General features: G+C 38.5%; 1 protein-coding gene across 1 annotated transcript in view; it reads right to left on the bottom strand.

Moving 5' to 3' along the window:
• NID1 (nidogen 1) overlaps nucleotides 1–15,280 on the bottom strand; it is a 71,004-nt gene that overhangs the window by 37,390 nt on the left and 18,334 nt on the right. The window contains exons 5-10 of the mRNA XM_042477691.1: nucleotides 13,630–13,779; nucleotides 12,625–12,876; nucleotides 10,574–10,774; nucleotides 8,661–8,903; nucleotides 6,392–6,535; nucleotides 4,717–4,845 (exon numbers count right to left, since the gene is read on the bottom strand). Coding sequence (XP_042333625.1) covers nucleotides 4,717–4,845; nucleotides 6,392–6,535; nucleotides 8,661–8,903; nucleotides 10,574–10,774; nucleotides 12,625–12,876; nucleotides 13,630–13,779 — 1,119 coding nt within the window. The remainder of the gene's footprint in view (nucleotides 1–4,716; nucleotides 4,846–6,391; nucleotides 6,536–8,660; nucleotides 8,904–10,573; nucleotides 10,775–12,624; nucleotides 12,877–13,629; nucleotides 13,780–15,280) is intronic.

Raw genomic sequence — 15,280 nt, 5'->3', positions numbered from 1 at the left:
AATCTTTTGTTGTTATATGCCTTCAAGTCATTTCTGATTTATGGCAACTCTGAACCTATCATGGGGCTCTGAGGGGTAAAATTTGTTCAGAGGGGTTTTCCTCATTGCCTTCTCCTAAGGCTGAGAGTGTGTGACTTGCCCGGTGTCACCCAATGGTTCTCCTTGGCTGAGAAAGGATTTGAATCTTGTCTCCCAGTTTGAACCTAGAATCCTAGTTCAACACGCAAGCCAGTACACCACACAGGATATAGATAAATTATTTGCATCTACATATAATATCATACCTATTCATATTATAAGCACTTCGATGGCAACAGAATCTGCTTTGATAACAACAAAATCTGCCTTTTTCTCAATGTGACTGTTACGAAAGGCTTTAGAGGCTTGTATGCTGACCCTGTCAATCAGTTCAATGTAACACATTCAAAATGTTAAGTGCTATCATTTAATGTTCTTAAGATATTATCTTCTCTCAGCATCCCTTTTTTCACAAACACAGTCTACTTTTCCTTCTGTGTAACTACTAGACAGCTAAAACAATATTTGGAAGAGTGAACAAATAAAACATTTTCAGAGAGAACATAACCCTGTATGATTTACTACCTTGCTAAAAATTAAGCTGCAAATGACTGAGAATTGTAATTTGGAACAGCAGTAACATAGCAGTAACTCTGTTAAAATCAACATGTTGGCAGATTAATGAGTTTTAAATGGCCAGAGAAAAATACCAAACTGAATAGTCACCACTACATTTTGGGAATTGGGATTTGGGATTTAGAATGATGCTAAAACATGTCTGAAGTAAAAAAAAAAAAGAGAGAAAGAGAGAGACTTTTAAGTCATATTTGTTAGTGGTACATTAAACTTTTTATAAAAGAGATCACTTGAGGATTACAGCCCAATGGTCTTCACAGTTTACTCTGCAACCTGCAGAGCTTTTTGATTTGTGATTTAACATTTTTTGCAATAAAAGCAGTCAACCAGTTTACCACCCCTAAAAGGCTTCTCTTCATTCTTCTAAGAGATGGGAGAACAGCTAGAAATGGACATAACAGAAAATACAATTCTTGCTTCCAGAAATATTTTTTGCTTAACATATGCAACAATATAGCCAACAAAACAGCTCGTGCATCTGTGGATTCATTCATCCATGGCTTGAAAATATTTTTCTTTTAAAAAACAAAAACAAACATTGACATTTTATATAAGGTATACCATTTTACTACACCATCGTATATAATAGAACTTGAGCAGTGATGGATTTTGGTATTCACAGGGCATCCTAGAACCAAAACCCAGTGGATACCAAGAGCCCAATGTATAAGACAAAGACTTTTACATGATCTTCAAAGCATGTCACTTTAGAAATTCATCCTGGGAGGGGAGCAGGGTATGTTTAGCTGGGAGAAAAGAAGACTGAGAAGGATTTAAATATTTTAATCTCCTTCAGAGAATTCATAGATTTAAATATTGAAATGCATAAAGGTATATATAAAAGATGGAGCAAGCTTGTTTGCTGCTGCTCTGCAGACTAGAATATGAACCAATGGATTCGAATTACAAGAAAAGGAATTCAACTGAAACACTGGAAATAACTACTTTACTATAAGAACTTTTTAAGGGTGGAATAGACTGTCTCAGAAGGTGAGGGGGAGATTCTCCTACTTTGGAGGCATTTAAACAGAGGTTGGATGGGCATCTTTCAGGATGCATGGCAAGGGATTGGACTATATGGCTCTTGTGGGTCATTCTAAATGATTCCACCATAATGTCATAATGAAATATCCAATCCAAAGAGGGCAAATAATATATTTTGGCCACTACCCAGACAATTCACAGTTGGGTGCTTTAAAGCGTACTTTAAAGCTTGTCATTACTAACTTGTGCAACTGATCTTGCACCGAACAAAACTTCTATCAAGCTTTCTCTGGACTAGGGCTATGGTGACAAAAATATCCTATCAAAGGAGCTTTTCACTAAGCATACAAGTAACAGTAATACTTTTAAAAATGTTAGAGGACAGGTGTACTGAAGTTATGGAGATAGGTTCAAAATAGAAAAGCAAAAATAAATGGTCTTATTAAATAGTAGTAACTTATACAAAGTGAGATAGAAGTAATTGAATAAGTGCACTTGTATATTAGAAATACATTTTTCATGTTACAGTCAGGAAACTCTATCAACTTGCTACTGACCAAAGAACAAATAATTTTAAGATCAATAAAATACATGAGAGTGTACAGAATGTTTTCCCTTTCCAAGTCTTTGTCCAGGTCAATGGGCAATAATTCTCTGAGATTTCAGATTTTTTTCTAGGCCTAGAAGAAGATGTCAGAAACCTGAGAAAGTTTGCAAGCCAAGTGTGTGCTTTATCAGTGATCCACAGACCTACGCAATTCTGAGATCTGAATAGACTTTCACATGGTGGACTAAATACATTTAGGAACAAAAGCATAGGGGAGAATTGAGGAGTTGACTCTAGAGTTTTAAAATTCTGATGGGTTCAGGAAACTGTGGCCCAAATAATCATATTTATTAAATATTTTATATAAAACCTATGTCCTCTAAACTAGATACCTCTGAGATTTTAATTCTGTGCATACTTCTTGCACCATGGTGTTAAATAAATAAAAATTATTAGAAAAGAAGGCTTACAAAATTAACTGTGACTTTGAATCAAAATAGATAGCCTGGATTGGGTGGTGTGAAGCTGCACCATCTAAAGATGTATTGGGGCCATGGCAGTCACACACCGTGCCCCTAATCTGCTGCAGCGCTGGCCAAAAAAGGAGTGGTTTTCAACTACTCCTTTTTAGGCGGTGGAAAAACTACCTTTAGTGGCCCTTCCACAGCCTTGTGGTGGCTCCCCAGCATGTTGGGGGCTTGCAGCATGTAACCGCCACGACTCCAAGATGCCTGGAAACTGGCCCAGATGTGGGCAGCTGGAAGCCAGCTTCTGGGTAGCTTCAGAGTGTGAGGCGTCAGAATGCTGCACCCTTAAGCCGCCTGGACAGTGGTACAAAGGGGCGGTCTGTTTCATCCCTTAGTTTCAAGGTTAGGTATGCAATGGATCAGTCAATTTAAAGAGCCTCCCATAACTTGATTCCCTCCAGATGTGTTAGAGTTCAAATCCCATCATCCTCAACTGGTCAAGATGGCTGATGATGTGAGTTGTACTCCAACTCATCTGGAAAGCATTAGGGTGGCCACAACTGTATTAGCCTGTTAAGTGGTACCCTTATCTAAAGAGTGCATTAACCAAGTCTGTCTGAAGAAGAAAAGAGGAAAATATCATTCAGGAAATGCCTGGCTATAGATTTAAGCTCAGGTTTCCTCCAAACAGATGTTGAAACAACCAAACTGCAAGAAAGGAAATGTTTAATACAGCTGTTTTGCAAATCCAACAAAGCTACAAACATAAAGCTTCCAAACCCCTTCTCATGTTACATAACTGCATTATGAATTTAAATTGTCTTCATCTATTGAAGACTGTTATTCTTAGATCAGTTATAGTTGCAAGCCCCCTTCTTCCCACTACAGAGTATGCCTCACTCACTTGAACTGACAGATGGAACAATTTTAATGAAGCAAACAGCATAGCTATTATAGCCTTAAAGCACTGACCCTACCCCACCCTTCAGAAAAGGAATTATCATAATCTTCTCTAGTTAATAAGATCAAAAGACATGGCATTACAACTTGAGTCTTTATTTTTAAAAAACCAAACAAATGAAGAACTGACATTTGAACTCTATTTCAAACAACACATGGTTCAAATATGGACAATAAATGAGGCACACTGAGTGCACTAAAGTAATTTAACATGCTGGACTTAGTTGGGTAGAGGCATCATTTTTTAGAGGGAAATGTACTTTTCTTAGTTCCATTAAAATGTTGGAATGAATATGTTGCATTTGGGAGCTCTACTGCTCCTTCTGCCAGCTGGGGAGCTGAATCTCTGCCCCCAGCAAACCTTGTCATTATGCAGCATTGGTTGCAAGACTTTCTACATATATTTTGTATACATTTAAAAAATAATACTTGACCAAATTGTCCATTTATGAGAGGGAGGAGTCTATGATTGTTTACATATTCAAAATCAAATGAGAAACCTTTTTTTATTATTATTTCCCATTCCTCTACTACTGCAACACATTCATCCAAGTGTCCTCTTCTGCTTGGTTGCTGTGCCATAACTGGTGATGGCTGAGTATGTAGGTTGCTGCAGAAAAGATATGGGAGATACTATTCCAAAAAAAACATGTTTCTGACCTGCTCTGGATGACTTGGAGGAGCAGGCAAAATCTTGGGTTCAGGACTGAGCAACCCTTAGAAAATGGACCAGAACTTTGCAGGGATTAAGAAAACCCTTGGCCTAGATTAGGACAGATGTATATTTTGAATTATGTCCAAACTTGAAAGCGTAAGGAAGTAGATCAAAACTGCAATGTCTATCCAACTATAATTGTTTATAAAACCACTTGACAAAATTAAGAAAGAGCAGATCTAACATTCCTGATATTTCTCAGGGGAAAATGTAAGGTGAATATAAAGCTTAAACTATTATTGGTATATTTAGTTTTCTTTCAACACAAGATTTAATAAAACAGTGAATCAACAAATTGAGAGGAATGTTTAAAAATACTTTTGTACTTTCTTGTATAGTCCTCATTTTCCTAAAAAACAACAAAGAGAGGTTTTGGAAAATAAACTCACCCACACATGTCCGTCCATCCGCTGAAAACTGATATCCTTCTATGCACTCACATCGGAAGGTTCCTGGCTGGTTATTACAGATTGCATTGCTGCCACACACTGTTGGTTGCTCTAAGCATTCATCAATATCTACACAGACAGGTATGTTATTACACAACTGTCATTAATACAGTTCTTGAAATACAGAGCATGATTGTAGCACAGCTTCAACTGAAGAGATGCCTATGTATCTCAAACCAGTTTCAACAAAGATTAAAAGCAACTGCCAAATAGTACATCAAGGCACAGATGATAAAGATTGCAATACATGACTTTGCTCCTTTAATATATTGGTTCATTTATATTCGGCCCAAAACAGTAAATTTAGCAACATAACAACACCAGGGCCTAAAACATGGTGATACAGCCTCAGGTAACACTTCTCATTATGGATTTTTTATTTTCAACTCAAAATAGTCTCAAGTATGCTACAACTTTGAGTGGAGGAGTGACAGAAAGGGTGGAGTTGTTTTATTCTTTCACTATTATTCCCAAGATATAATTCCCTTATGAATGGCCAGTTCTCAATACATAAATGGCTACAGAAGACAGAATAACCAGGCCATTTTTACTGCAATTCATCCAGAGCCTGTCAGAAATGTGAGATATTTAGAGTAGGTCCTGATGCATGTCCAAGCACCACGTGAAGTTAGGTTAGTGGATACATACAGTATAATAGGGCTTTCTCTGCAGCAGCACCTTATCTGTGGAACTCCCTAACCAAGGAAGTTAGCCTAGTCTCATCTCTTTTAAAATTCCTGCAGGCAGACAAAACAGTGCTGTTCCATGTGGTATTCAATGACTGAAACTTTTATTTTAACTATTTCAAAACTGGATTCTAGGATTGTTTTGAGACTGTTTTTAAGAGTTTTTAAATAATATTTTAATTTGTTTTTAAAATGTTTTCATCTGTGTATTGTTTTAATTGATCATTATTTGTTCATTCCACAGGGAGCCCTTGTGGTAGGCAATAAAGAACTACTTCAGATAAATAAATAGATAAATTCTCAAAATAACAATGGGTTGAAAACTCTATGTGTATACTGGGTACAGACATCATATCTTGTTCAGCCTGAGAAAATAAGGACCAAAGTAGATTAACACTGAACATGTCAGTTGGCCTTTCTGTGTTTCTTTGTCCTTGTTGCGATCTTGATCTGGACTGGGGTCTCATGGATGCAGGACAAACAGTAGCTTGAGTAGCCACAAACCCAGTCTGGGACCACAAAGTGGGGCAAGGGTTAAAACACTGAGTTCTCAGCCATCTAATTTTCTAGTAAAGAAAAAACAAACAGGTAACAACCATATTATCTTATTAATACTCTGTCTAATTTGTCCCTAATTTCTGTAGGATTCAAGGTGGAGGGGGTAGTATAAGAAAGAACAGTTTTAGAACAATCCCATCATGTTGCTGTTTATACAGAGACACAGTGCAGCTGCCCTCATGCATGTGTGATTCTGTCTGACAAGTACAGAGACCCTGCAGCTTTGGAAATGATGTATTCTAGGAAAATCACAACAAAGGAAATATCAAACAGCAGAACACTCAAGCTAAAAGAAAATACAGTTGGATATGAGGATTTCAAGCTAATTCTCTATGAAACTCAGAAGTGTTTCTACAAAGATGTTTTCATACCGTAACATGTACGCCCATCTCCTCGGAATCCCACAGAACAGTCACAGGTGAACTGATTGCCTGTTCCAGGACGACACACTGCATTCGTGTCACAGCCATGGGTACCCGTGTAGCAAGGATTGTGGCTTATTTCACCTGATCCATCTGCCAGGAAGCCACAGAACAAACAGAACAATATACATAATGCTCTCACTGATACTACTTGCATTATTAATATTACTGATGATAGCAGCGTATGAAGTAGGAGAGTTCTTTCTGAAATTCTAAGAATATATATTGCTAGTTCAAGCAAAAATGTTTCCACTGTTCATGGCTATCACATTTAGTTTACAAACCATGGTAATTTATGCTGAGTACAAATCCAAAGCCATGTTTTTTTAACTGGTAAGTGTGTAGTAACAACAACATACAAAGTTTACCATATGTCTGATCATACCCTGCTATGAATATGCAACATTGCATGTTTTGCAGTCTTCTGCAAACTATTTTTGTTACAATAAGTTTTGTGCAGAAGGGTGGCCATTGTGTGACCGCTGGGCCACATATAGCCCTAGGGCCATTTTTATGTTCCTCAGGGGTAAAAAAAATTGTTTTGTTCCAGAATGCCCCCAATTGTCCCTAAACCCATCCTAGGGTTTCCCAAGGATAAAAAAATAACATTTTTTTGCAACAAAATGTCCTCTACAGGCTAGGAGTGTGTTTGCACCACATTTTGCAGCCTCCCTAGGTCAATTTACACCCAGGAGAGGGCTTCTTTGTAAACAGGTAAACAGGAAATGACTGCTGCTCCCATTCTGTTATTAAAAAGGCTTAAATTGGCCCAGACCCTAAACTGATCTAAAATGGCCAAGGCAGGCCCCAAAATATAGTGAAAATGTTCCAGGATGTTTGGATGCAAAAACCAATATTATTATTATTATTATTATTATTATTATTATTATTATTCTTTCTTTCTTTCTTTCTTTCTTTTTTGCAGGAGAGGTGTAATGGAGAGATGCAACCTCCCAAAGTCTTCTAAGGGGCTAATGTGCCCTCCTCATCTTTCACAATTTCTCACCTCTGATCTAAATGATGTAACTCTAATCAAGAGGTATCTCTAAAGGGTTTACAACAGTCATCTGTGAACATCTTTTTTTAAAAAAAAGAAGACAGTATCAAGTACATATAATTTCAAATCCATGTTTTAAATTTGCCATACATAGCTGATGGATTATGCTTTTAGTCATAATTCAGTCTAGGTTAGAAAGCAGGCTTTTAAAGACTAACAATATTAGTAGCCTTTTAATTTTAATATAATGTCATTTTTATGTACTTTATGTAATTACTTTGTTAAGTTTCTTGACTTAAAAGTTATAAAATTAGTCAAGTCTTTATTTTTGAATTTCAGAGTGGTAATAACATTAGGTTATTAAGATATAGTTTATTGTTGCAGTCCTATACACATTTGAACTAAGTTCCACTGAATTCAGTGAAACTTAATTCTGAGCAGATGTGCATCGGCATGATACTACAAGTCTTCACTATTGTATTGTTGTGTGCCTTTAAGTTGTTTCTGACTTATGGCAACCCTATCACAGAATTTTAATGCCAGAATTTGTTCAGAGGTGGTTTGCTTTTGCCTTCATCTAAGGCTGAGAGTGTGATTTGGCCAAGGTCACCCAATGGGTTTCTAAAGTTGAGTAGGGATTTGAATCTTGGTCTCCAGAGTTTCTCCTTTCAAATTATTATTTTCCCAACAAGTCAGAGGTTCATTTTCTGGCTTTTTAGAAAAGAAACAAACAATAGAGGAGAAACCAGAAGGAGGAAGGCAACCACATTTGGACACCACACTAAGCAAACCACACAGCAAAGCCTCATATAATTTTAGTTGCTTCTACTGTAAGCAGGAAGTGATCAGGTAGCATGCACAAGCATGCGGTTTGTAACGGATAAGCCAGAATTTCTGCAGTACACTGGCTTGCAATGGCATGCAATCACTAGTTAGATTATTTTAAAAGACAATTAATGAAATTCATAGAGGGTAGATCTATCAATAGAAGCTCCCTGTTCAGAGGTAGTTGCTAGTGAGAAACAACCAGCTCCAACCTCTGCTTGTGGCCTTCCCAAAGGTATCCGACTAGCTTCTTTAGAAAACAAGACTACATGGCCCTTTGGTCTGATACAACAAAGCTTTTGGGGGGGAGGACTCAAAAGGTAAACAAAACAGGGTCCTAACAAACCCTAGAATAGTAAGAGGTCAACAAACCAAAGTAATTTCCACTGAACATACCAATTGGGCCAATTGAATTGCTCATTGCATATCGCAAAATTTGTTCATCTCTGTTATACAAGACAAAAACGCTATCCACTGATAGTTGCTGGGTGGCTGAAACAGGGTGATGAGAGTCATCATGAATGCACTCATCAAATGAGATTGTCTGTCGCCACTGATAGGGAACAGTATAAGTAGGAGACACCCCATCTCTTTCTGGTTCAGTCACAGTATACTCTCTGGTAGATGATGATGTGATAACTGAAAAAAAAGAAAAGATCTTATATTAACAAGAAGAAAATTAAAGGTTATTAATATATTCATATTAAATCCTTTGAAGTGATATATAAATCAGACTATTAAATATTACAAACAAACAACTCTAAGGGGCTGTACAGACTGGCACTTTGTGCCAACCTGTACATGCAGTGAGGGTTGAGCGTCCGCATGCTCAAAGCCTTTACCGTGTCACCCGGGAGCCATTTTGGCATGTTCCAGTCCACACAGCATGCGCCATGATGACACATGCCAGGATGCAAAAAAGCCCCCTTTTGAGGCTTCTTTTTACTCCCTCCAGAGGCTGTGACATGTGGTTACTGCAGCCTGAATCTGGGGCAAACAGGAGCAGCATCCCACCGCCCGTCTGTACAGCCCCTAAGTTACAATTATTGAGTCGGATCTGGATTGATCATTCTGTGAATAGAAAGGCTCTTTACATTCACAGAAAACACTGGGATCCAGCAGAGAGGCACCACTGCAGGAAGTTCAGAGGGAGGAAATCTTTGTCAGTTTCACTTGCTCCTATATCATGACACTTCTCATGTTGCTCTGGAAGGTCCTTCACTCTTCTGGTACAGCTTTCAAGAAGTACAGGATAACAAAGAGATTGTCTCAGGACTCCATGCATCCGAGGATGTAGACTCAAGTCTGCAAAAGCTCATACTACCAACTTCTTTCTTTCAGTTAGGTGGAGTACAGACAGAGGGATGGAAGCCACCCCTTCCTGCCCCGGATTGGTGCTGCAGAAGCCACATGCTACCGCACCAATCCACACCCCAAAAGAAGCTGCTCTGGGCAGCTTCCTGGAAGGGCCACCATGAATGCCGCTGTGCAGCGTCATGACATCCCTTCTGTCCAGTTCCATTTGGGTGCTCTGCCCACATGCATCATCATGGGGTGCGCTGTTTGGATGGGCGTGCGCCATGATGGTGGCCGGGCAGCGAAACTAGGACTAGGAGTGTCTGGACGCTCAGCCCTAATTCACATACAAACCAACATAAAGTGCCAGTCTGAACTGCCCCTTTGTCTCAAAGATACTACAAGATCCCTTTGCTCACCAAACACTGTACTGGATCTAGTCCATTGCTTTATACAAGGCAAGGGTTGGCTAAGTGGCTAAGAGCATGAGTGATCAGAAATTATATTTGACTGTGCAAATGCTGAGGTGGATTAAAGGCCATTGTTTCAATTGGAATCTTCATTTTGTAGATCTTTATTTCTTCCACTACTTTTTTTTAATTCATGCACACTATAAAATGGGGGCCCTTTTGGAACAGACATCAGAGGGCACAGGGGTTTCAGGAGGAAAGAAAGATGAGGAAGAAAAGTTTGGTTGTTTGGGCAGAAGTCATTACAAGCAATGCTGGATTTAATCTGCAAAGTTGACATGTGCTTGATGGGCAGTTATAAAACAGTTCAGTCATAAATCATAGCCATGAGCCACTTCATATGATAAATGTCTAATCAAAAGCAGACACTCTTAAGATATTACACTAAATCTTCTCCAGATAAGGACATAACTGTACTATTTTTGTCAAATCCAAGACAACACAGAAGACTCATCTTGCAATGTCTTGAAAGCTTATCACAGTTTTAGAAAACATGTTTTAAAAATATGGAAGGAGAAAAGTTTTGCAAGGGTTTTAACTCACCTGAACTAGAAGAATGATAGAGCTCAGTGTAAGGCTCTATATGTACAGAAGAACCAAATGGGATCTCTGGCACATTGCCTTCAAGTTGTGTGTCAATGGTAAGATGTCCATGTTCATCAATTCCACTGAATTTCTGTTTAATGGTCAGCTTTTCATTGTTGTTAAGAAATGTAACTTCAGCTTGTCTAGTAAATTCACCACCTGGAAGATGAATGAAAGCAGTTATTGTTTATATGTTTAAAAAAATAGTAGTAGTACCCATCTTTCTCCATTTCTAGATATGTGTCCACCATAGCCTGTTCTAAAAATGCATTCTGTATTTTATGAAGTTTCTGGGGGGGTGAAACTAGCTGTAATGATGACATGAGACTGGAGAAGACTACACTCCAAACAAACTCCCTCGGAGTGTAGTGGAGTCTCCTTCCTTGTAGTTCCTTAAACAGAGGCTGGATGGACATCTGTCGGGGATGCTTTGATTTAGATTTCCTGCATGGCAGGGGGTTGGACGGGATGGCCCTTGCAGTCTCTTCCAACTCTATGATTCTAAGAGATGAGAAAAAGCTTAAGTTCCAATTAAATAGCTAAATATGTAATATGTTTCACTCTGCTTTAAATCTGGTGTGTGCATCATAATTTTGAAGGGGGGGGGGTGACTGATCAATATAGCCATATGAAGTCGAAGGCTTTCATGGCTGGCATCCATAATTTTTGTGGGTTTTTTGGGCTATGTGGCCATGTTCCAGCAGAGTTTCTTCCTGATGTTTCGCCAGCATCTGTGGCTGGCATCTTCAGAGAATGTTTGCCTGGAAAGGACTTGGCTATATATATATTGTGTGACCTGGAAAGGCAGGAGTGATTTGCATGTATATTGTTTGTTGCTAATGGCAGGCCTCAGGGTGTGAGGGTCTGCACAAGAGAATTAATGTCTTTGTTGAAAGATAGCAAGATAAAGACTCAACAAGTGCAAATGAGAACTCTCCCAGCAGACAATGAGCACTATCAAGCAGACATTAATCCTCTTGTGCAGACCCTCACACCCTGAGGCCTGCCATTAGCGACAAACAATATACATGCAAATCACTCCTGGTTTTCCAGGTCACACAATATATATAGCCAAGTCCTTTCCAGGCAAACATTCTCTGAAGATGCCAGCCACAGATGCTGGCGAAACGTCAGGAAGAAACTCTGCTAGAACATGGCCACATAGCCTGAAAAACCCACAAAAAACAATACAGCCATATCTGAAAAATGAGGTAAAACTGATCATCCTCTCATCCATTTCACTTACTTTTGTCTTTGGGAAGACAAAAGCTATAGCATAATAGCTCTAATGGGAGCCAGTTTTTCAAACAGCAACAGATAGTTAAATTCTGTTTAAATGGGAAACAACTGTGGCCCACTATGGAGCAGGAACTATGACAACACTGATGTTTTTACGTAACTGACCAATTTGTGCAAAAGTAGCCAGTGTAAGATAGCAGTAGCATGTATGGTATTCTACTTAAAAGTGGGCAAAACAACTTCAGCACAGTCATCCCATCTGAAAAATGGCAATTTTTTGCAATTGGCATGGAAACCAGGAAGATTTGGAATATTGTTAATGCAAAAAGAAATTGCTGAGCTTTTCCCCTTTTAACCTTACAAACAAACACACATCTGAGGCATGGGTAGTAGTTGTTTTAAAAAGGAAAAATGCAAAAAAATGAGAGTCAATTAAAGCCTCAAGCTTCTTTTTGCTGGAAAAAGTTTTCTGCCCATTTGCTTTGTATTTACTTCTTTTAGCCTTTTTCTGTTGCCAAAAATGCAGAAAACAAAAATGGTTTCGTACCATTCACATAGCTAGATATTAAAATGATCTGGTGGCTGTGCCCTGAAAAATGTTCTGTGCCACATTTCCCTTAATGACCATGATGAAATGAAAGTTTTATGTTATATTTCTGAGGCCTTTCTTTTGGAACAAAGACAGCTGGCTTTGTTTAACTAGGAACAATTTCTCTACATTGAGGTTCTAAAATATGAAATGACTTTTTAGGAACAAGCATAAAATTTACCAGTAATACTGAATCCGTTTTTATATCCTTGCTGCTCCACAGCAAACATCCATCCAATGACACCTCCAATGGGGGCAAGAGGAAGCAAGGAGACACCCAAAGCTTCTGGAATTGTGCTGATGGCAGTATATGCACGCCCATGGTTCATCACAACATATGAATGGAGGTCAGTGTTCTCAAAAACAATTGGTACTGGGTTGTTTCCTACAAAGATTCGTCCTTTCACTTTCCCATTGACTCGCTGAGGAGAACCTTGTACAACAAACGCAAAGCAGCCAAGTTATAGCACTGTAATATCTTGTCTTTAGCATTACTAAAAATAGCCAAGAACCTTGCAAAAATAACCTTTAAAAATAATGTAAAATGTTTATCATTATTCAAACACTGACTGTTGTTGTTATTTTTTTTAAAATAAAGTTTTTTTTAAGAAAATGAAATAGATTACAGGCAAGGATTTTATTTTAATTAATTTATTCTAAGCTCTGCTAAGTTCTTAGACTTAATACACAAGACCATGTGATATGTATCATAAGCTTAATATTGATTTCAATAATCCAGCAACACTTCATACCAGTTTGGACTGATAAATTAACTACAAAACACACTGCAGAAATAACCCACACCAGGGTTGAAATTTGATCCTCTTACTGTTCTAGTTGTTCTACTGTGCCAGATCTTTGGTTAACCCATTAACTTCTTGATTTCTTTCATATAAGATTTAAGAGCAACATGCACACAACATTTCATAATTTTTTCAGTGTGCTTAACTAAAAACTCCATATCTAACTATTAATTTTTAAAGGGTTGTATGTGACAACATTTTTCTTAACTGTTATAGAATGTTCACTGATGCACTTGGACTGTATTTTATTAGAGATCTTATATTGGGCTTTCAAGATCCCTGTGCTGCCACAGCACAGCAACAATTGCATTCCAGCAAAGGAAAAGGTCTTTCTTAACTGTGTTGTTTGAGAATTTTTAGTTTGAAACCATTTTTGAAAATACCTTCTGCTACACACTGCCGACCATTTCCTTTGTAACCAGAAATACAACTGCAACAGAAACCATTTGGATAGTCTTTGCAAACAGCATGAACTGAACACTGATGACGGTTGTTTGCACAGCTCTGCTGGAGATCCGTACTGTAACGAAACACTACAGAGAAGAAAAAAGAAGAAATATTCACAGCATAGTGCGATTCAATAAGAACTCAGAAGTTTTGTCTCTATTACAACCAGAATACCATTTGTGGTACATTTTGCCCCATTCCTTTTGCCCGGCGGCTGTGAAACAGCTAGCTTGCAGGACAAGGAATTACAGAAACACTGGAAGACAGAACACCACTCCAATTGTAGGAGCAAAGTCTCCAAAATCAGTAGTGCTGTTTTCAGTTCTCTTAACACCCACTCTTTGCTCATGATGAAACAGAACAAAAATCCAGCTTGCTGCAGTCAGTAGTGAAGGGTCCTTCTAATTTCCACTCTTTGATGGAAAATGTTTTCCCCTCCTGCAGCCAAGATTAATTTGCTTTTGTGGCCAAACTACATAAAGATTAGAAAAATATACAAGTAAGACTTGCAATGAAATGTTGCTGTATAGAGTACTCCTGTTCAGTGTTTCAGTCAGCCATGTCAGATCCAGGAAACTCATTTCTATCACTCGCTCCCACATGTTTTTCATCTGTCAGTCAGCAAGTCCTGTGGCTGTCAGTCTTGATTGGACTTTTTTGGAAGCTGAGCTCTCACAGTCTGAATGCAAGAAGCTGTAAGTAACACTTTTACCCATTATATCTTACTTTTGGGGATAATGTTGTTTTAGCAAAGGAGAAAGGTTGTGTGAAAGTGTAACAGGAAAATCAAAGAGGAAACAATTTCCAAATATGATACTGAGTGGCTCTTGGATGAGTGGGGGTGAAGCAGTGCTTGGAACAACAGAGGGTAGCCAATCTGAACATGAGATTGTGAGCCTTCTTGTTTATCAGATCCATGAGTCAGGCAATTTTTCAAAGGTTACAGGGTTTTACACCCTCCTGGACTGGCTGCATTTCTTTTGATGGTCCAAGAAACCCTCAAAGGCAATAGCTGCCTTCAGATTACACACCTAGCGGATAGCCTTTCTGTTGGTAATTACCACTGCCAGCAGAGTGGTGAAACTATATGCTTTGTGAGGGATCAACCTCACCTTTGTTAGGCCAGATATTTCCTTCTTGTCCTGTCTCCTTTCCATCTCAAACAGGACATTTTCTCTTCCAGTATTCTATTATACCTGGATGTTCTTAGGATCTTTCACTCACCTACGAAGTAGGGATGGCCAGTGTCTACACAGTGTCTCTATAAGTGGATTGCAACAACTACCCATCCACATTTGATGGGGTGGATGGGCCTCTGTGAGTGACAGGTTTTTTTAAAATAAGACACAGTTGAGAGTCGGTAAAGTCAGTTGGAAGTCAGAGAGGAGCAAATGTGTCTGTATTGTTTGATGGAAAAGATCTCACATAACTCAGTTTGAATATTATTCTATGTTTGAAACTAAGAACTGGAAGTTGTCAACGCATCAACTATAGGATATAATTAATAAATTTAAGTTTCTTGTTAAGTTGCTGATTTGTTAGCCCTGACTCAAACTGACTTCCTTCACCCAGAATCAAGGTGTGATC

The sequence above is a fragment of the Sceloporus undulatus genome, chromosome 1 (genome assembly GCF_019175285.1).
Source record: "Sceloporus undulatus isolate JIND9_A2432 ecotype Alabama chromosome 1, SceUnd_v1.1, whole genome shotgun sequence".
Lineage (NCBI taxonomy): Eukaryota > Metazoa > Chordata > Lepidosauria > Squamata > Phrynosomatidae > Sceloporus > Sceloporus undulatus.
Note: the sequence above shows the minus strand (reverse complement) of the source record. Positions and strands in the feature narration are given on the sequence as shown.